This window comes from Melitaea cinxia, chromosome 14, assembly GCF_905220565.1.
Source record: "Melitaea cinxia chromosome 14, ilMelCinx1.1, whole genome shotgun sequence".
Classification (NCBI taxonomy): Eukaryota; Metazoa; Arthropoda; class Insecta; order Lepidoptera; family Nymphalidae; genus Melitaea; species Melitaea cinxia.
The window spans coordinates 4266282-4289409 of NC_059407.1; the positions used below are offsets into that span (position 1 = coordinate 4266282).

Sequence of the window (23128 nt, forward strand, 5' to 3'; positions counted from 1 at the left end):
GCAACACTTCAGAGTAGGATGTTGAAGGACCAAATTATCGCGGGACTGCGTAGGGCGAGGGGGATTAGTACCAAAAATCTAAACTTGGCCGGTCCTGACAGGAAATTATTTGTTAATGAACACCTAACCCCCGAAAATAAACAACTTTTCAACGCCGTAAAAATCCGTGCTAAGGAAAGGTCGTATAAATTCACCTGGATAAGGAATTGTAACATTTTTCTGAGAAAAAACGAAGAATCTCCTGTCATAACCATAGCTACAGAAAAGGATTTGCAGAAAATATTATAGTATTGATGCTTATTCCGGTCCCTATTGTCGTTTTATGTAAAATGAAGTCGTACTCACTATGTGTTATTTATTGTTGTTTAGTCTTATCCCTCCACTGTAGGCACACACCTTACACCACGTCACATTATACCTCAAAATTATATATACATTCTAAAACACATACGCATACACTACTCTTGTACATCACACAACGCATTGATTCACATTTACACTGCATCTACACAAATATCATGATCCGTGCTTATCGTATAAATGAAAATTGCATCTTTTGTTATCAGCGATTTGATATACTACTCTGTAGTAATTTACTAAACGCACTAAAAGGGAAAAAATATTTATACTTAAAATGTAATGTTCCAGCTCCCACGTTCATCTCACTGTATGTAAGTAACCTGCACTCATTTAATCATGTATATTTTAACTCGAATGCGATCAAAGTAAAACAAACTACATTTTATTACATAATAAAAATATCCCAATGCCTCAGTTAAGCTTTTTCTATCAAAACGTACGGGGCTTACGTACAAAAACTGTGCAATTCAGAAATAATCTATTAACATGTGATCACGACGTTGTGATTATCACTGAAACATGGCTTAAAGAGGGTTTCTATAAGGGTGAACTGTGCGATGACCGCTACGACCTATTCCGATGCGATCGTAACGAATCTACATCTTCCAAAAAGCACGGTGGCGGTGTCATGCTGTGTATAAAGCAGAAATTGCGCGCGCGCGAGCGTCCTGACTGGGCATGCGCAGGCGTCGAGTGCCTTTGGACGACTGTCGCAGCGACTGCACTGGACGCTCGCGATAAGCGCAACTTACATATATGTGTAGTATATATTCCACCTGACGATAATCACGTCCAGCGTCTTAACAATTTTACGCGTCAGCTAACTAATATCGTATCTTTACATCCTAACGATCATTTTATCATAGGGGGAGATTTCAATATCTCGCATATTACGTGGTCACCATCGGGCCACACGACCCAAAGAAGCGTTTCTACGGACTTACAATTAGCGACTGATTATTTAATCGACTCATGTAACCTATCTGGATTTTGTCAATATAATTTATGTATTAATAAATGTAATAATATTTTGGATTTAATATTTAGTGATACCCACATTGATGTTTCTCGTTCTTCTACTGCGTTAGTCTCTGAGGATAGCTATCACCCATCTTTGAATTTAAATGCACCGGATCTTATGTTGCCTTGTATTAAACGCGAATCTTTTATAAAGTATTGCTTCTTTAAAGCCGACTACTACGAAATCAATAACTTTCTACGCAACGTTGACTGGCACACAATACTTCAGGGAAATAACATAGACGAAATAACTCAAAAATTTTACCAAATTATTAATAAAGTCATACATGATTTCGTACCAAAAAAATCATTCCACAAGACAGATAAATTTCCCGTTTGGTATTCAAGACCCTTAATACGCGTAATAAATGACAAACTCCGAGCGCATAGGCGGTGGATTCGGCACGGTAATCCCAGAGACTACGATGAGTTTTCTATTCTACGTAGGCGACAAAAGAAAATCCAAGCAAAATGTTACGATTCGTATCAAGAATATATACAAATAAATCTTAAGAGGAACCCTAAATACCTGTGGTCATACTTAAAAACATTACGTAGCAACAACACAGGATACCCCAACGTACTCACATTAGGTGATAATTCTTACCGCTGTGAAGCGGACGCCTGCGAAGGTTTCAGCCATTTTTTCGAGAGTGTATTTCAAAAACCAGCTTCTCAATATAATCTCCCACCACTAGCAGAATCAACTGATACAATTCATACGCTAAGCTTCTCTGAGGATGTGGTTTTAAAATTACTAAAAAATATTGATCTTAACAAGGGCCCAGGTAGTGATAAGATCCCTCCAACGTTTATAAAAAACTGTGCTTCTTGCCTAGCTAAGCCGTTGACTTTAATTTTTAATCTTTCTTTAAACGTTTTTGGCACTTTTCCTAGTATCTGGAAAGAAGCGTTAGTTATACCCATTCATAAAAGTGGTTCCCGTGGTCGGATTGAGAATTATCGGCCAATCTCAAAATTAAATTTATTTTGTAAAATCTTCGAAAAATTAGTATACGAATCTATAAGTCCGTTAATTCTTTCTTCGATCCCGGATGAGCAACATGGATTTATGAAGAGGCGTTCTACTGTAAGCAATTTAACGGTATTCACAGATTACATCTTTCGCTCAATGGATAGTGGTATTCAAGTTGACGCTATATACACAGATTTTGAAAAGGCGTTCGACAGGGTTGATCACGTAATTCTGTTACACAAGTTGCATGCCCTGGGTATAAGAGGTGACCTTTTTAGATGGATAAGCTCGTACGTAACAAATAGGAGTCAAGCCATAACTTTGGGAAGAGTGCAAAGTTCTTACGTTTCAGTTATTTCTGGAGTACCTCAGGGGTCTATACTGGGCCCATTACTCTACAATGCGTATCTCTACGATATTGGTTCATGTTTAACTTACTCTAAATTTATAATGTTCGCTGACGACAAAAAAATTTATTTAAAAATTAATAACATCACTGATTGCCACAAAATACAACATGACCTAAATAATCTATACATATATTATTTAACTAATCGTATCACTGTAAACACAGCTAAATGTCATCAAATTACTTTCACTCGTAAAAAGAATCCAATATTATATACTTATGCTATAAACAATGTCCCCATCGTAAAAGTCGACTCTGTTCGAGACCTAGGGGTGATACTAGATTCCAAAATGACTTTTGTAAATCATATCGATAGAATAATTTCTAAAGCATATAGTCAACTAGGTTTCATATCACGAGTTTGCAACACATTTAAAAATATAGGTTGTATCAAAATTTTATATTTCTGCTTCGTTCGAACTATACTGGAATACGCTTGTAGTATATGGGCCCCTGTATACAATGTACACATCGACAGGATTGAATCACTCCAGAAAAAATTTATAAAACTTTTAAATTTCAAAAGTTACAGAACCTGTCCCACCTATGTTGAATCATGTAAACACTACCAAATTGAATCCCTATCCCAACGTCGTAAGCAGTACGATATTATCTTATTACATGATATCGTGAGTGGGAAAATAGATTGCAGTGAGCTTCTATCCCAGATTGAATTCCGAATACCATCAAGACGCTCTAGACATATTAAACCATTGTTCCATACACCTCGAGTAAAAACTAATTACGCACGTAACTCGGTCCTCTGCCGTATTGTCAATACGTACAACACGCAGTATCCAAACTTAGACCTGTTTCACCTAAGAACGAAGACGGCACTTAAAAAAGAAATCAAAATGATGCATTTTTCGTAGTATCATCTAAAATATTCAAAACCAGCACCTACAGATTTACACACAAACCCACACTAATACACCTTCGTCTTACATGCACACACCTACACGAACACGCATTCACCTTTTCATGTCTTACACTCACCTCTAACTGCAGTGGATGGGATGGAACATAGCCGTTTACTTTTTACTACTTTCTGTTATTTTTTTTAAATATAGTGTCTAGTTATGTATTTTATAAAGATTAATATTTTTATATATCAGTGTGATCCTATTTTGGCCATATTTGTACATTATATTGTAACATACTATTGTAGCATAACGCTGTCGGATTGCCTATAAAATAAATAAATAAATAAATAAATGTCTTTATTTAAAAAATAATAATCTACCCGAGTATATACCTATTATTCCGAGAACAAACATTGCTTTACACACGTTACGCACAAAAGCAATTTGCATTAAAATATATTAAATTATGGATCTTCACATCTTATTTCTAATATTTACAAATATTACTCGAAATATTAATTTGTATCATGAATAAAAGTAATGGGTATAAATTAATTAAAATTAAATACATGGCATAGCAACGAATATATATTTGGAATATAATGCCATAAAAAAAATCTAAATATTTTACCATAAATATTAGGTACATTTAAAGGAAGTTTCTAATATTTTTTGAGCAAAATTATCGCTTGTTATTACGACTTATTTGTGTTACTGAAACATTTACAACGTTTCTGTTACTCTCTTTAGCGTGGGGACTTATTTTTATTTGCCCTTGGACAATGTTTAGCATTGAAGTGTATGGACTATCAAGTGGTTGATTATTTTCTATATTGTTATCATTTCGTTTGTACTTTGTTAAATCACGACCGTTTAAATTTTCATAAATTGAATTTTTCATTGAAACATACGCAGGCTTCGTTTCGATGACATTTAGTTCTTGAGATTTTACATCACCAGGACTAAAACCGTTTTGAGTCACGACAGGATTAGGTTTTAAAGTATTAACATGTTCATTTTCTGGTGGAACATCTATTGAAGTCGTACTCGCGAGCGAGCTATTCCGCGTTACTTGGATGCTGTTTGATCTTGAAGAATTACCAGTAGATTGAAGAGTTGACGTACTTCCTTTTGTATTATCTGACTCCTTTGAAAATATTTCTTCACTTTTTTGAAATCTTTGAACGTGAGACGACAATGGTATATTTTGTTGCAGTGATATTGCACTTAATGATCTACTTGGGGAGTAGTTTGATGTTCTATCAATTTGTAGCATATGTTTGCTTTCAATGTTACTTAAAGTATTTTTATTCGTAGCTGTTTCCATTGAACCATAGGCACTGTCCTTAGTCGAGCTTTGCGATGAAGATTCATTTTTTATACCATATCTGCGAACGACATTAGCAGGTGCAACGGGCTCTATATTTTGTACATCATAAGACAGAGGATTTTTTTCAGGCGTTCGACTGACTCCTTCAATTATTTCTCCCGTTCGTGGATTTATATGTTTTTCTGTGTCGTAACGAAGAGTAACTCTGTGACTTTCATCTATAGGATGTGGTCGCGATCGATCTTCTAACTCTGTATCATCGTCATCGAAGATAACCTCGTGGTTACTCTCCTCCTGCAATGAAAATAATGTATTTTAGTATAAATTTCCTTTAAAATGTCCTTATACTAAGAAATTAACACAAATAAGTAGATGAGGTTACTAATTATAAATAGTCAAATTTATAATTGAATTATGATTTAGCAATTTTTAAGCATGCTGTGTGGTTACAGCATCAAAGAATATAGCCACCCTCTCTGTTCCCGTGGGTGTCGTAAAAGACAGTTCCACTACTACCTTGGTACTTAAAAAGCCGACCGATGGCGGGATAACCATCCAACTGCTGGCTTTGAAACACACTGGCCGAAGACGGGCAGCAGCGTCTTCGGTGCGACAAAGCCAGCCATCCGGTCACCAACCCGCCTGCCTAGCGTGGTGACTATGGGCAAATCACACGAGTTCACGCCATTTTTGGCGTGAACTTGTGGGGGCCTATGTCCAGTAGTGGGCTGCACAAGGCTGCTGTGAAGCATAAGCTTGAGTAGTATTGTTTTGATCAAAGTAATGAAAAATACTCCAAGTCACACACCTCTTCATCGGCTTCTTCTATCACACTGTTTTGGATCCATTCCCGAATCCTCTGTTTTTTCTCGTGACGATCAACGACTGTCTCATAACCGTTGTCCTTGAAATGTTTCAGTAATATATTCTTCTCATTGGGATCGCTGTGGAAACTATACATTGATGGACAAAGCTCATCGATATCACCACCAGCTGAAAGTAAAATGGAATAAACAAATTTAAGTAATGTATCGGTTTCAAGAATTTCGTATTTAAAATATAATTAAGTATTTTAATTTCATTAAAAATACTACCAGGTCGATCCGTGTATCCCTTCGCCATCCATCGGTCATCACTATATCGGGACAGCTCAGTGAAATTACTAACCCTTTTTTCAACTCTTGGCTCTATAAATTTCTTAAACATTTTTTGCGCCTTTGAAGATACCATTTTCCATAGTTTAGGTTGTTTTTTCAAGGGGTTAGCGCTGTTATACCAATTATAGTAGCTGAAAAAATACAATTTCATTCATTATCTAATTCATTGTATTTAAAAATTATTATCGTTAATGAAAATCGTGTAACTCTTAACGAATGTTCTGTTCAAATTTTGTTACAAAACAAAAACGTGACATTTAATTATGAAAGTACCACATGAAAGTACTACATGATTTGTATTCTAAACAGTATAAAACTTGCCTCAAGTATCTGGGATCATCAAACGCTGCTTTCTGCCAAGGCAAACAACCCGTTAGACAAATAAATATAACTATTCCAAATTGCCATATGTCATGACTTATTAGTGCCCTGGAATTAAAAATAAACGTTATGAGTAATATGTTCAGACCTACGTTTTTTAATCTTAGCGAAACCATAACTCATTCAGGTATTTATTTATAAATTGTGAGAGCTCTAAGCAATTACTTGTAGGTGCTATCCATCGAGAGTTTTAATATTTCCGGTGGTGAATATGGTAACCATTCATTTCGTCTTCTAACAACGGATTGTGATTTTCTTGTTTCACCAAAATCACATAGCTTAATTCTAGAAAAATCAGATTTAAATATAAGAATATTGTCTAATTTCACATCGCGATGCACAAGATCTCTTTGATGTAGATGCTCCAAAGCCGCGGCTAATTGCTTTGCGACCCTTTTTGTATGGATTTCTCCTATTCCAGTATCTAACATGTTTGATGTTAGGTCGCCTGAAAAAAATTGAGTCTTTATAGATTATAAGCTAAGACTAGATATTTTAGGATATAGCGTTATTGTCATACATATATAAATCAATATTATATAATTCCGGATACAATAAAAACATCCGTACCTACTAGTCAAGAAGTGATATAAGCACATCCATTTTAGTCTGGCCCGAAGCCAATCAAAAGGCAATAGTTCCAAACGATTTATTAAGTGCAAAAGTAAATTACTTGACATAGTTGATTTACAGTTTTTGATTTAGTTACTAAATTATAATTATGATCTTACCTAAAGGTGCATATTCCTGACAGAAGACATAAAAACCAGCCGTTTCAAAAGCGACATCAAATGTTGTGACGATGTTCTTATGTGCACTTAAATGTAAGCTATAATGGAATTCTCTGTAAAAATCTCTAATAGATACATAAGGCTTTGGTAACGCCTTGAGGACAATTTCTGTATCAGACGCTCTGTGTTCTACTAAAAGTATTTTGCCGAACCATCCTTCTCCAACTATTTGAAGTATATCAAACTCTTCAACCAAACATACCTACGAGAAAAATAAATTTAACAGCGGAAATCAATTAATCTATACATTATTGCAATGATAATGCGAGTCTTTATGTACCTATAATCTCACATCATCATTGCATCGCATATCATTGAGTAAGTAAGTATTCTTACTTTTTCCAATTCAAACTCTCTAATCTTATGTATTGAGCCGGTAAGGGCCCGCCTCGTGCCACTATTCATCTTTTAGATTTCATATGAATCATTCTTTCAGTGCTGAAAATAGGAAAGAAAAACGTTTTTTAGTATTGACCCAGTGACCTCAAATTCGTTTATTTTTATTTAAGAAAGTATTGTTTCAAAGGATTCGAATGAGATTAAGACGTCGTTCTCATTTCATAAGACATCGTTGAGCGAATGATCTTGGCCTACCGCCAGGGAAAGTCTACTCCTGAACCAGACAGCTGTCCTGACGTCATAGTGACATCACTTATCTTTATACCTCTCGAATACTTGATGGGCTAAGTTTAAATTGCTTTTGGCTTCAGGTAAACTATAAATTATGATTTGTGTAATTATGATATCTGCAATAAAATTAGAAATCAAAATGATAATGGTTATTGCGCTCTTGGCCTTCGAATTAGTCTTGTTCTTATTGTTTTGAAAAAGTTTTACTATTGAATCTCTTTAATAAAATTGAAGAAAATGTAATTATTATGTTTAAGTACTTAGCTATTAGTTATAATATTAATCTATGTAAATAAAAATTAATGTTGCTAAGCGGATAACTGGAGAATGGCTCGACCAATTCGGCAAATTTTATTTTATTTATTTTATTTTTATGTTGTTATTAAGGCCCACGGAAGGTTTTAATACTAAACAAAGAATAATAAAAATTTAATATATATTATTAATTTTTTTTTAATAATATTTATTTTACTTTTGACAGAATGAAGTCAGTCCGGGCAGCTAGTATTATATAAATTTATTTTTATCAGAAGAATATTAAGTTGTACTGCATTTTGTTGTATATATAGGTAGGTACATATTGTTTGGAAAAAGCTACAGATAAATCGCAATTAGTACCTACCATTTAATAGTAGCTCAAATTGTTCCTCGTAAGATCGCATACCTAATTATATTATAGGTTTGTTGATAGTTTTTACCTTTCTTAATTTATATGTAGAACAAAACTCTTTATAATTTATTTCTTATATTTGAATAAAAATATAATATTAATTATTCAAGATTACTTTTTACTACTAACTGAAAAATGTGAATGAATTTAGTACAAATAGATTATATGGTTTTAAATACACTAATTTGACTATTATATATACATATTATATGTATATACATTTTAATTAATTTTCTATGTAAAATATAAAATTAATGTTAAATATTAAGTGTGACTTCGGTAATTCAATGTTTCGACGTGAAGTAAGGCTTTGTAAATTTAGGTTTTCTTTTATAAAGCCGTCAGTCCATCCATCACATGGTTATATCTTTAGAAGTATACATTATCTAGAAACTTGATATATTTATTTAACAACCGTTCTAGTTTAGTGGTGCGATTAGTATCTAAAACTTTGCTTAAAACCTAAAGGTTTAAAAATATTTCTTTCTGGTTTGGATGTCTGTCCTTGTAGGTCTTCTACCGTGCCTCGGAGAGCACGTTAAGCCGTCGGTCCCGGTTGTTATCATAAATACTTGATAGCGATCGTTACTCATAGTACGGAAATTATCCGTCAATCCAAAATGGAGTAGTGTGGTGGATTAAGCTCCAATCCTTCTCCTACATAGCGAAAGAGGTCTATGCCCAACAGTGTGATGTTACAGGCTTAATGTATTGATATATTTATTCGCAGAATACGTTTTACTATGATAACGACAAATTATGATAATAAAAGTTAAAAATGAGAACTATTAGGTTATGAGAAAACTGTTTTATATTAAAAATGTGTGGAGTTGACAACTGAATGAAGGTAAAATAATTTTCTTGCACGATTCCAATTCGTGCTTGACCGTTTATTATCAGCGTAGCACTGATCTTGCTATATATCGAACTATTCATATTTTGTCGGATTCCAAGACACATACTTTTAGTAGTAGAATATGTGTTTTTCTTTGCATATGTAGCCACGTATTTTGTAAATGCAACTTTGATAATACTTTGTTATTATAATGAAATATACAATTATTTTTCAACCCCTTTAGTTAAATATGAAGTCAAAATTAAAAATAACTTTATTCCTATAATCTTCAAAAGCACCTAATGGTTGAAATGATATCTATTATTTCCGCTTTCATGTTGAGGGTAGATTGAAAACATATAGGTAGGTAAGGAACTAAAGATATAAGGTTGATCGCGACTCATTCAATTGTTTAGCTTTAATGATCCAAATATTAAGAAAAGAAATATTGCAATATAAATTACCGAATATCAAATAAAAATCCTCGGTAAATAATGATCCACTATAACTTGGAGTTCATCCAATACTGTCACATCAGTGTCACATTGCGGTAAAGATTATTATAATTATATTACAGTAAACTTTCACTTATTCACATTACAGTTGAAATCCGGTTAAAAACGTTGTTATATTTCTAGACTTGCGGGTAGGTGGACTGGCGGTTTTGTTTCAACTGACGGCGCACACGCAGCGACACCCGGCCGGTTATTTTTGTGCTACGTACACATGTAAAAATCATTTTATAACTGAAACATAACGATCAACGACCCGACGATTCTTGAATCAATTTCATTCAAAATACAAACTATATGGTAAATAATTTTTTTAATTTTCAAATAAGTAGTTAAATTTTAATGTTGTACGAATTTTATAATAAATAGTCGCAATTTTAAATTGATGTGACTGTTTAAACTGTTAAATTATTGTGCTTCAACTTAAATAAGATTTAAATGAATTATTGAATATAAATTAAAGCGTTTTAATTTATTTTTAAAATGAGCGAATTTGTACACCTTAATTTGGCAAGCCGCCATAATTTCTAATTTCAAGTGGCATTATTTAAGCTCCAATTGCGAAAACTAATTAAAAATGTAATATTAGTTTATTGAATACAATTCGAATAAAAATAGGTAAAAAAACTTTTTAAGTTAAACGGTTTTATGTTAAACATACATTGCAATGTTTAAGATAAATGTACTAAAAACCAAAAAATAATAAAATAGATACAGTCGTGGGAATTATAAACATATGCATAGACTAGACTAAAATAAAACCGTGGGGCACGTCAATTGTCTACAATCGTTGATTAAAATGTTTGTTTTGTAATGTTACACTATAATTAGGCAGTTGTTCAACCGACAACGATGGACGTGTGATAAGTAGGGCTAGAATGTGGAAACAAGCTAGCAAGCTCGATTATAAGCGAGTTTTAGGGTTTCATAGTGGTGAGCGAGTAGTACTTTTATCATATGTTTTGTCGATTAAAGACAAACTACGAGCAGTGAAACGATTCCTCGCCAGCCAGCAGTGTGAATGTCCAACGATAAACTAGTTGAAACATCTCTTTTATTTACATGGAGTGTATAACTATTGGAATTTCCATGAGCAAGAAAATAGTAAGTAATTTCCTCACCGTCTGCGGGCCAACTGCCTATTGTAACGACGAATTAAACGATTCCTCTATCGCACATTAAGTCGATAATTTGTAGACAATTGACGTGCCCCACGGTTTTATTTTAGTCTAGTCTATGCATATGTTTATAATTCCCACGACTGTATCTATTTTATTATTTTTTGGTTTTTAGTACATTTATCTTAAACATTGCAATGTATGTTTAACATAAAACCGTTTAACTTAAAAAGTTTTTTTACCTATTTTTATTTTCTAGTTTTTAGTTTTTATTTCGCATTCTGTTTAATTCATTTAGTGCTTCATTATTGCAAGGCCCATCTTAAATATTGAGGTTGTATAGTGCACTGTATTCTTCTTGTCAAGCCCTTTTATTTGATACCCATATTGGTGGGATTGATAAAAAATTGTTATCAGACATTTGGTAGCGGCGGCCAGCTTAGGTTTCAATTTTGCATAGTAAATTGTATTCTACTTGTTGAGACCTTTCATTTGATACCCATGTTGATGGGATTGATAAAACCTAAGTTATCCGCCATTTTGTAGAGGCCGCCATCTTGGATTTTAATTTTATATAGTACATTGATTATACTGGTTGAGCACTTTCATTTGATACCCATATTGATGGGATCGATAAAACCTACGTTATCCGCCATTTTGTAGCGGCCGCCATCTTGGATTTCAATTTTTTATAGTATATTGTATTCTGCTTGTTGAGCCCTTTCATTTGATACCCATATTGATGGGATTGATAAAACCTACGTTATCCGCCATTTTGTAGCGGCCGCCATCTTGGATTTCAATTTTTTATAGTATATTTGTATTCTGCTTGTTGAGCCCTTTCATTTGATACCCATATTGATGGGATTAATAAAACATAAATTATCCGCCATTTTGTAGCGGCGGCCATCTTGAATTTATAATGATAATTAATAAACATAATTGTATTGTCACCAAAATCCAAAGTGTATACAAAATTTCAGATTAATCGGTTGACAGGAAGAGGGTGAAATTTGAATTACTAAATTTGACCCAAGAATAAAAAATAAAACAAACGGGGTGAGCTAAATAAAACCGTTTAATAATATTAACGACATCAATGTGTGTCATTACACACGCGGATAATGTGCGTTTAATTTCGACACTTATTATTATTTTTGGTCAATATTTTCCTTTTATGAGTGGCTGTATTTTAAAAGTTATACTTATAGGTATAATATTTTTTTATAAACCAAGTTAAATAATTATTTATAGTTACCCGGTATTTATAAAAATTTGCTTGTTCAATCAAACAAATGTCAACACTTACTTGATTCATGATTAAGTAACATGATATTTTATAACATTACTGGATAAAAAGGCTTTTTGGCTCGAAAAAAAAATATTGACAAACAAAATAGCCAATATAGAGATTAATAATTTTAAATAAATGAACAAACAGTTTTGCTTATCATATTCATTTAGATGATAATTACCATTTTGGTGTAGTGGTGTCAAAAGTCGTCATAGCGCTGATTCGTTGATTCGTTTCCTGCTCGGTACTGTTTAGTAAATAGTTATATTCTTATTTAAATGCTTGATGAATAGTTTCAAAAGATGTATTACATTTTGAATAAAAACATTATTTTTTGTTTAATAGTCGCACATAATAATTTTTATCTCGTACGAATTCCGGGATAAAAGTTTTTGTAAGTGTCTAACAGATCAACTACCAACAAAACCTTACTATGGATAGATACGTTTTTATTTTAGTATTAAATATTAAACACCAAACCTCTCTTATTACTGCTATTACAATCTTCTTATACTTAACAAACTTGAGTATAGTACCTACCTACCAATATTAATCAGAATTTTGATAAATAACGATATCGTAGGTAGGTAAATAGCATAATTATATTGTTTTCAATCAATATGAACGTGAACACACAATAGCGTTCACGAACAACAAGAACAGCTATTAATAAAGTTTTACGTCTGATTAATTTTACGAGCCAAATGTTTGATACGATGTATTTATTTACTATTCATTTAATTTATAGAAAGTACTCATACAAACCAATACACGAATTTATCTATAGCATAGACATACAAATAAATAAATTTGGAGTGTCAGTTGAAATATTTAAATAACCGCTTTTTACTGAATGCATATGGATACATTCACGGTAGATATACTAAAATAACATTTTTTACAATTTTTGTCTGTTCCGGCTAATCTCTGAAACGGCTGGACCGATTTTGATAGGACTTTAACTGGCAGATAGCTGATATAACAAGGCGTAACTTAAGATACTTTTATTATTATTTATTTTATAACTCTGTGAAATGAACAATAATTTTTTGTTCAATTCCACGCGGATGAAGTCGCGGGCACAGCTAGTTAATAAATAAGAATAACTGAATAATATACCACACCTTACTAACGTCTTTATTATATGAGAATATGAATTACTATATGTGTGCCTACATCAAGTTATTTTACTATATCGTTATTTCCTTCGAAAGAAGGAAAATTGCTTGTATGGAATGCTACTCCAATTGACATACTTCTAATGTGCCATGTACAGCTATTGCTGCATATTTTAAGAGAGTCTTAAGACAAACATTAATGTTCTAAGAGTTAATAACTGTCGACTTTAACTGTTGTTGACACACCTATATGAACATTTAATAAAAATCAACGAGAAGACGCTACGACGTTTCCTAGTCATTTTGAAATAATTATGTTCGACATTGACTTGTGCTATGTGATTGGTGATAGTTGTACTTGTAACTTATAGCTTAATTAAAATGTTATTTATGCATTTTAAGTAAGAATAGGTACGTCATTTCGACTTATTTTTTGCAAGCCGAAAAGTTATATCTTTTTAGCACATCAACCATAATTATTAATAAAAAATTAAAATGAGTAATAAATCGATTTAAATCTGTATCGATTCGAAAGTTTTTGTTTCAAATACACCAATACTCAAAAGTCAAAGCAATATACAAACTTATATTACTCTCTATAAACTTTCAGCGGATGATACAAACAGTAAGGAATACTAAAAAACAAAAAAAAAAAATTGGTTGTCTGTAAAACTGGTTTGCGGACGATAGTTTAACGTGATAAAGTCTTAACAAAACATTTCCTCGGACGCATAGGCCAATCGAGTGGAATAGAGATAGATGCGGCGCAAGCGTACAATGAGCGTAACGCTACAATGAGTCATTCTTTTTCTACTTCTGTCAAAATGTTGAATGAAAATTACACTTTTAAATTACACTTTCAGCCTGTAATATCCCAGTGCTGGGCATAGGCCTCTTTCTACATGTAGGAAAATGATCAAAGTTTAATCCACCACGCTACTCCAATGCGGGTTTGCGGAAATATTCCCTACTATGAGTAACGATCGCTATCAGGTGTACATGTTAACAACCGGGACCGACGGCTTAACGTGCTCCGAGGCGAGGTGGGAGACCCACAATGACTGCATAAACACCCAGACCACAGCAAACATCTGTATGGCCAATACAAATGTTTCTCATGTGCATCATCGAACTCGCAACCGCCATCGCAACAGCCACAACGTTGAAATGATGCGCCAACTCGACGTCCAATTTAGTTGGTGTTTATTAATCACTTAGTAATAATTAATATTTTCCTGTTTTTTTGGTATCGCAGGGGAACCCATTTACGGGTGATATCCAGGACGTGCGTGCTGTGTGGCTACGGCACTAAAGAATTTAGCCACCCCCTCTCTTCCCGTGGGTGTCGTAAGAGGCGACTAAGGGATAACAAGGTTCCACAACCACCTTGGAACTTAAGAAGCCGACCGATGGCGGGATAACCATCCAACTGCTGGCTTTGAAATACACAGGCCGAAGACGGGCAGCAGCGTCTTCGGTGCGACAAAGCCAGTACTGCGGTCACCAACCCGCCTGCCCAGCGTGGTGACTATGGGCAAAACACATGAGTTCACGTTATTTTTGGCGTGAACTTGTGGAGGCCTATGTCCAGCAGTGGACTGTATAGGCTGTAATGATGATCCAGGACGTCCAGTTAGGCAGTCCTAGATCGTATGTCGGCTTCAGTACTTGTGGGTGCAATACTGACCAAACCCCTGTGGAGAACCTTCAGCCGCTTTAATCGGAGGGTTTCGGATCTGCAGGCAACAGGATCACTCCAGCGACAGGCTGGCCTCAGCGAAAAGGCCAGACTTCTCCTCCATTGGGACTGTCCGGCTCACTTCTGAACAATCCCGACGACGACGCCGTGTCTAGCAGGACCGGGTTCCCATCCCGGCCCGACACGGGCACAGGGGCGTTACTGGAGGCGCATTAAGTAGTGCCTCTTACGCACCGCGTTCATCGCCTGCGGTGGGAAGCCTCGTCGTCGGCCTAATTCTATCACCCACTCGACATTCTTCTTCTGAGACATTACTGAGTCGCAGAAGGAGATCATCGCCTTCCAGGACTCGTCGTCACCGGGCATCGCGGTGATGACGCTCGGGAGTGCCAAGTCCTCTCCGAGGACTATCGTCAAATCGTGATGCAGCGCTGCCCATCTCAGTTACACCTCGAGGGTGTGCTGAGTTGAGTATTTTTAGACGTGTGATATTTGAAAAGTTTGTGAACTAATAGAATTTAAATTTTTTTATATTCTTGTGATATTATACTGATGTTTTAACTAATATTTTTTTTATTAATTAAGAAAACAAAAAGTTTCATAGTTTTTTTGTTGTTACGTGTTTATGGCCTATACTCAATGACCTATACTAGTAATGCTGTCAAGTGACACAAATGTCTAGAATCTGAATATGACAGTTAAATTTTGTTTGTTGTGGTGTTTTTCTTTTAAGTTTTTAATAATAAGCTAAATAAATATTTTCAGTGCGCTTATTTTGAAGGAAGAATTTCTTTTAATTATCAACATACGTAAACAGATTGGGTAAGTCATTGCTTTAACTAGTTTTTAAACATCTATAAGTTTAAGGTTACTTGTAGGATATTATTAAGTATAAATCCTTAAATAACTTTTTGTACATCAAATTATTACTAGATTGTTCGTGTTAATACCAATAGTTTAAGAATGTTAATAGCTGTTTCGAAAATCCAATTCACAATTTAAAACGCTACACTGTGAACACAGTATGCAAAAATGTATGTACAGTATAAACATACATAAATTTTCTTACAACTTACATTAACATCTGTGTGCATAAAATATTGATGCATATTGCAGTAAAGACAAATCGACGGGTTCTAAAAGTAAGGTAATTGACGATATTTTATTATATTATTTTATTTATATGCACAATAGGTCTACTAAGCTATTGAATAGTTTTTAAAATTATAGGACATAAATTCTCTATTTTGAGTAAATTGCCTTTTAACCTGTAATACTTAATATAGCCTTAAATATAAAAATACTAAACAAGAAACCAAAATATGGCATATATAATTACAGAGTAGATTATGAGGCTAAAATTACAGTTTTTTTTTTAAAATAACTATGTCTTAAATTGAATAGCAAAATACTGTTGCTTATTGATAAATTAAATTTTTTTTATTATTTTTATAATTATGAGATTTCCAAATTGCTTGGAAACAAAAGTTGGTTTAAATAATGAAATATAGTTTTAAAAAAATATTATTAAAGTTATATTATATGCATCAAGCACACTACAATTTTTCTGTTGTTAAATTTTAACTTTTGTAACGGAAAGTTTAGTATGACTAAACAATTTTTAATATCATATCAAAAATCGACCCTTCCAGTGGGGATCGAACCTGCATCTCTGACTGAGCGTGTCGTTGCTTAAGCCAACTAAGCTATGGAACGATGTACCCGTTAGATCGATATTTTTGATATGATGATTTTATATTCCGTTCTAAGCGACCGTGATTTTTGATATGATATTAAAAATTATTTAGAATTCCCCAATGTGTACACCAATGTGTTGGGTAAAACGAAAATAAATCGTACGAATTAGTATGAGTATATTATTTATTCTTGAAATGGCTCCCTTGCGGATTTGCCAAAAATAGAGTATTTAAACTTTGCTTTATTTGGAGTTATAGTAGGAGTACAAGTTTGGTTCCAATTCCCGCACAAGTTTGCCTGAAAGAAAAGTTAACTTGTCTAAGACAAAAACACAAAAAGATATATAAATATATAATCGTAAACATATACTTGGAATAGTTAACTTTTGTTAGATATGTCCATCCCATTATAGTTTTATATTGTTAGTTTCAATGAAAGTGCATAAAGAAGTTATAAATTGGGAGAAAACACATATTAATAAGGATTTTAGGTCACTAGGACGTGGAATCTCGGGGGGAAGAACGTCATACAAAGAGAATCGTAATTTAGGACAAGAAAAAAATATATGTTCTGGAGTGCCTTCGTCTAAACCACATTCACAAATAGAGGAGTCTTTAATTCGTATTTTGGCCAAAAATACAGTGTACACGAGTGGCCCAACCTTAGACGATATATAGTTGTGGCTTTGCTTGCATCGCGATATTTAAAAAACCACGGCTTCACTAATATTGATTCTTGGATGCTAGCATAGTACTTCCCTTTATAGTATGAGTAAATTTCTATAACATTTTTCTTCTATCAATATCTTATTTTTGATAATAAATTTATTAAGGTTTCTTATTGTTTACATTTATCTTAGACTCAGGTTCTTGTCATTTATTATATTATACAAGTAATTGCTACGTTTATGGTTTATTGCAAGTGTATATCATTACTTCAGTATATTATGATAAAGAAATAAACTGTAGTTTCCTAAAAAAGACCTTAATATTATTTTATAACAACCCTTTATAGGCCACATGTTTTTACAATCTTTTGCCCTGCTTGGGAAAGTAAATAGTAAGTTAATTGATTTGTTTCATATCCCCGTTTACCTTTTTTCAATATATTAAAACTTGTCAAAGTTTGTAGAAATGAAAATGAAATTCTTACCATATTTATCATTCATAATTTTAACAGGTGTGTTAGTGACCATGAAATAATGTGTAATGGATTAGTAAAATGATGTATCTTATATATATCAAGTAAGAATATTAAACGGTTTAAAGAAAGATGAAATCTTATCTATTGGGTCTGGTGACATACAACACAATGATAAAGGTAAAATATAACAAATATCTATATTTTTTATGACTAGGGTGTCAAACAAGCGTAAGATCCACATGATAGTAAGCAGTTGCAGTAAGCAGTAGAAGCTTTGCAAGTGCGTTGCCTTACATTCTACCCTCCCCAGGCGCTCTGGCTATCTTAATCGCCACAGGAAAACCACACTACTTAAATGCAGTATTATTTGGCTGTTATTTTCTTTAAAGTTGAGATACTTCTCCAAGCATCAGGCTCGAGGATCGGGCTTCTACAGATTTTGAGCAGGATGGAGGCATCCATTAATTATTGTTGTATATTTTCTGTCTTTTACAATATCGAGGATGTGGGTAGATTTGTGATTTCTGGCAGATGTTGAATAAAACGAGTTGTAAACCCGATCAGCTGTTTTTCTGTTGTTCCGAATAATTGTGTATCTTTTAACATATTTAACAAGTGGCGACGAGCGAATCTACGTAAAAATGTCGGCTGCATTATCGTTTGGTGTGATTTCAACTTTCGATCACCTGTCGCAAGAATGGAATACATACAAATCACGAATCCAACAATGGTTTATCGCAAATGACATTAACGACGTGTCTGACAAAGCAAAGGTCAAACGCAGGGCGATATTACTCAGCGCGCTCAGCGAGTCTTCTTACAAGCTAGCAAGTGATTTATCGCTGCCGAAAAAGTTGGAAGAATGCGATTTCGAAGAAATTTTACATCTGTTGGATAATCACTTCACACCAAGGCGAAGTGGATTTGCAGAAAGACACCATTTTCATTCGGCGACGCAACGATCGGGTGAAACGCATACCCAGTGGGCGGCTAGGGTTAGAGGATTAGCTGCACATTGTGGTTTTAAAAATTTGGAAGAAGCACTGTTAGACAGATTTGTCATGGGTATGGTAGCAGGTCCTGAGCGTGACAAGTTATATGCTCAAGATCTACAGGAGCTAACGTTAGGAAAGGCTGTGGAGCTGGCAGAGAGCGTGCGGTGTGCGCGCCAGGCCGCGCAGGCGGCACCGGCCGGCTCAGCCGCAGTGATCGGCGCAGCGAACGACGTAGTGTTCAAAATTTTCAAAGGGGAAAAGTGCAGTGTATGTGGCTATACGAGTCATAAATCTAACCAATGTCGTTTTAAGTCCTATAAGTGTAAAAAGTGCGGTCAAAAAGGTCATTTACGTAGGATGTGTTCTATCGGCAACAAGGTTCACTTTATCGAGAAAAGTAATGTGGATGAGGACTGTGACGGTGAGTTGTTTTATAATATTCGATGCGTAAAAGGTAAACCGATGACGGAGCGGGTTAATGTTTGTGGTACGGTTTTAGAGTTTGAAATCGACAGTGGGTCTGCTGTCAGTGTATTGTCAGAAAAAACATTTAATATTTATTTTAAAGGTTTAACTTTATCAACATCAAATAAGAAGTTATTAAATTACACGGGGGGAAACATCGAGACGTTAGGAGTAGTGCGAGTGCCCGTATCGTATAGCGGCGTTACACGCGTATTGGATATGTACGTAGTACGGAATGGCGGGCCGCCGCTCCTCGGTCGTGATTTTATTCGGAAGTTTAACTTAGAACTCGCACCCGTATCTGCTAACGATACTAATTATTATTTACATGCTGGGGATGAATTTATCGATAAGAAAATATTTTCAAAATTTCCAAAGCTTTTTTCAGACTCATTAGGTTGCTTTAACAAATTTAAAATAGTTTTACACTTAAGAACCGATGCTCGACCTATGTTTTTTAAGCCTAGGCCAGTAGCATATGCTTTGAAAAATAAAATTGATTCCGAATTAAACCGTCTGATAGATTTAGGTATTTTGAAGCCGGTCGATCACGCTGAGTACGCATCGCCAATCGTGCCGGTCCTAAAAAAAGACGGTGGGATTCGAATCTGTGCAGATTTTTCTGTTACAATAAACAAATATCTAGTTATCGAACAATACCCGTTGCCGACGGTCGAGGATCTTTTCGCAAAATTACACGGTGGCGAGCAATTTACCAAACTTGATTTATCTATGGCGTATAATCAGTTGTGCTTATCTGAAGAATCGCAAAGCCTCACTTGTATAAATACTCATAAAGGTTTATTTAAATACACTAGATTAGTTTTCGGATTATCTAGCGCACCCGCTATTTTTCAACGCACCATAGAATGTGTATTATCAGGTCTTGAAGGGGTGGTAGTATTTTTAGATGATATTTTAATTACGGGTAAAAATAGACAGCAACATGAAAATAGACTATTGTCAGTTTTAGAACGGTTAGAGGAGGCTGGATTAACTCTAAAAAAAAGTAAGTGTGATTTTTTCAAAGACGAAATTTCCTATTTAGGGCACATAATAGACAAAAATGGTATAAGGAAATCACCTGATAAAGTTGAAGCTATTTTAAAAGCACGTAAGCCTGAAAATGTTTCTCAGTTACAGTCATTCCTAGGGTTAATTAATTATTATAGGAAATTTGTACCCGATGCGGCGTCGATACTCAGTCCACTGTATGACTTGTTGCATAAAAAGGCAAAATGGCAATGGACATCATTTCACGATGAGGCGTTTCAAAAAATAAAAAGGTTACTAGCTTCAGAAAAAATATTAGCGCACTTTGATTCTAATGCACAGCTGATTTTGACAGTAGACGCCTCGCCGACGGGGCTGGGTGCCGTGTTGTCTCAAATATGTTACGACGGTATAGAAAGACCTATTGCCTACGCCTCCCGTACTCTTTCAAAATCAGAAAAAAATTATTCGCAAATACAAAAAGAAGCAACTGCTATAATATTTGGTGTAAAACGATACCATCAATACCTTTACGGACGTTCCGATCCGTTTGTTTTGCGAACTGACCATAAGCCTCTCATTAGTATTTTTCGACCGCATCGAGGTATACCGGAAATATCTGCAAACAGGTTACAGCGATACGCAATATTTCTTTCGGGTTATAATTACGTTATTGAGTTTGTTCGAAGTTGTAATAACAATGCGGATTATCTGTCTCGCTCATCTATATGTAGCCTAGAACGGGAGACCTGCGCGAGTAGTAAAGTCGTTGATTGTGTGGATCGCGCAGCTTATGTTAATTTTGTAATGAATGGTAGTTTACCCATTACATTGAATAGTTTATGCCGTGAGACTGAAAATGATAAAATACTCGGAAAAGTCATATCTTATGTCATTAAAGGTTGGCCTAGGAAAGTACTGGATCCTGATTTAAAACCGTATTTTAATTGTAGGTTACAATTATCGGTTGAAAATGGATGTCTTATGCGTGGACATAAGGTCGTTATTCCGTTTTCTTTGCGTGACAAAATATGTACCGAGCTTCATAGTAGTCATTTCGGAATAGTCAAAATGAAAGCAGAGGCTCGAAAGAGAGTATGGTTTCCCGGGATCGACGCAGTATTGGAGCGAATGACTAAAACATGTGGAGTGTGCGCTGCGCTTCGCCCCTCCCCTCCCCGTGCTCCGCCGGCGCCTTGGCCTACCCCACCGCACCCATTTTATAGAATACATGTAGATTTTTTAGGTCCAATAAATAATCAAATGTTTTTAATAATTGTAGATGCTTTTTCGAAATGGGTGGAATGTTACTCAATGAATGCGTCTTACGGGTCTAGATCGGTAATAGAGAAATTGTGCGAATTAATGTCTCGAGTAGGTATTCCGCACACACTGGTTAGCGACAATGGTACATCTTTTACGTCACAGGAATTTTCCAACTTTTGTTTGATTAATGGAATAAAACACATACTATCACCGGCATATCATCCGTCGAGTAACGGTCAGGCGGAAAGTTTTGTAAAAATCGTAAAGAGGGGAATAAAAAGTATAATTTTAAGTAGTCCTAATAATAAAGTTATGCAGACACAAATCGCAAAATTTTTATTCGACTATAGAAACTCGAAAAACAGTACCACAGACATGTCACCTGCAGAATTGTTGTATGGTCGACCCTTAAGGTCTAGGTTAGATTTAATTGTTCCAACGCGACGTTTTCCTGTTCTTTCCACATCCACAAATTTTTCTCACTCAGTGAACAATAAACAGTGCTTACAGGAGAAATGTAAAAGTGAGTTCAGGACGTTTACAATTGGACAAGCAGTGTGGGTAAAGAAGTTTGCAAGTAATTTAAAATTTTCGTGGGTGAAGGGAGTAATTAAAAAGAAATGTGGAAATGTAATGTACGAAATTGATTGTCCGGAATTGGGTGGTAAAGTTATAAGGCACATTGATCAAATTCTTGCAAGGGTTTTGAATTCAAGGCACAAAGAAAGAGAGAATGAGTGGGACCCCGATGTTATTGATGATATTAAAAATGACACCACATCAGTTACCACCGATGTAGTATCTGTTTCCGATCGAGATGACTCTTCTTCACCTCCCTCTACATCGGAGTGTATGGAACCGGGTTTCAGTGGGTCAGATCATACGCCAAGTAGCACCACCACAATATCTGCTAAGGATACTATTGTGTCAAGCAAAGCTACCACTGATTATCAGAGACAAAGATCCAAACGCGAGCGACCGCCTGTAGATTATAAGCGTTTTTTTTAAATTTTCTTATTTTTTTAATGTTTTGTTGTTATAAGGGGAAGGGGTTGTTGTATATTTTCTGTCTTTTACAATATCGAGGATGTGGGTAGATTTGTGATTTCTGGCAGATGTTGAATAAAACGAGTTGTAAACCCGATCAGCTGTTTTTCTGTTGTTCCGAATAATTGTGTATCTTTTAACATATTTAATGTAACACATTAAATTTTATTAAAATAAGGAGGTGTTTAGGGGGTCAAGCGAAATCTCACTCAATCTCACGTGGGGAGAGGGTGTTCTTGACAAATATCACGTAGTTTTTTTGCCGCAAGAAACACTACAAATTTGCGAGAAAATTGGGTTAAATTAAGTAAAAAATATTTCTCCATTAAAACATAGCTTAATAAAATTATACATCATA

At 34.7% G+C, this 23128-nt stretch overlaps 2 protein-coding genes and 1 long non-coding RNA gene across 3 annotated transcripts; 2 read left to right on the forward strand and 1 right to left on the reverse strand.

The window, feature by feature from the left end:
- Positions 1-3967: 3967 nt before the first annotated feature.
- LOC123659365 (mitogen-activated protein kinase 9) lies at positions 3968-7725 on the reverse strand. The gene is made up of 7 exons (XM_045594585.1): positions 7624-7725; positions 7228-7489; positions 6662-6944; positions 6437-6544; positions 6053-6246; positions 5767-5951; positions 3968-5252 (listed from the first exon to the last, which is right to left on the reverse strand). The coding sequence occupies exons 1-7, from the start codon at positions 7690-7692 to the stop codon at positions 4311-4313; spliced, it is 2043 nt and encodes a 680-aa protein (XP_045450541.1). The 5' UTR covers positions 7693-7725; the 3' UTR covers positions 3968-4310.
- A 2179-nt stretch (positions 7726-9904) lies between these two features.
- LOC123659369 lies at positions 9905-14749 on the forward strand. The gene is made up of 3 exons (XR_006744018.1): positions 9905-9972; positions 10061-10234; positions 14720-14749. It is a non-coding gene; the product is annotated as an uncharacterized LOC123659369 (long non-coding RNA).
- Positions 14750-18645: 3896 nt separating this feature from the next.
- On the forward strand, positions 18646-22731 carry LOC123659853 (uncharacterized protein K02A2.6-like). The gene has a single exon (XM_045595019.1). The coding sequence runs from the start codon at positions 18646-18648 to the stop codon at positions 22729-22731; it is 4086 nt and encodes a 1361-aa protein (XP_045450975.1).
- Positions 22732-23128: the final 397 nt, after the last annotated feature.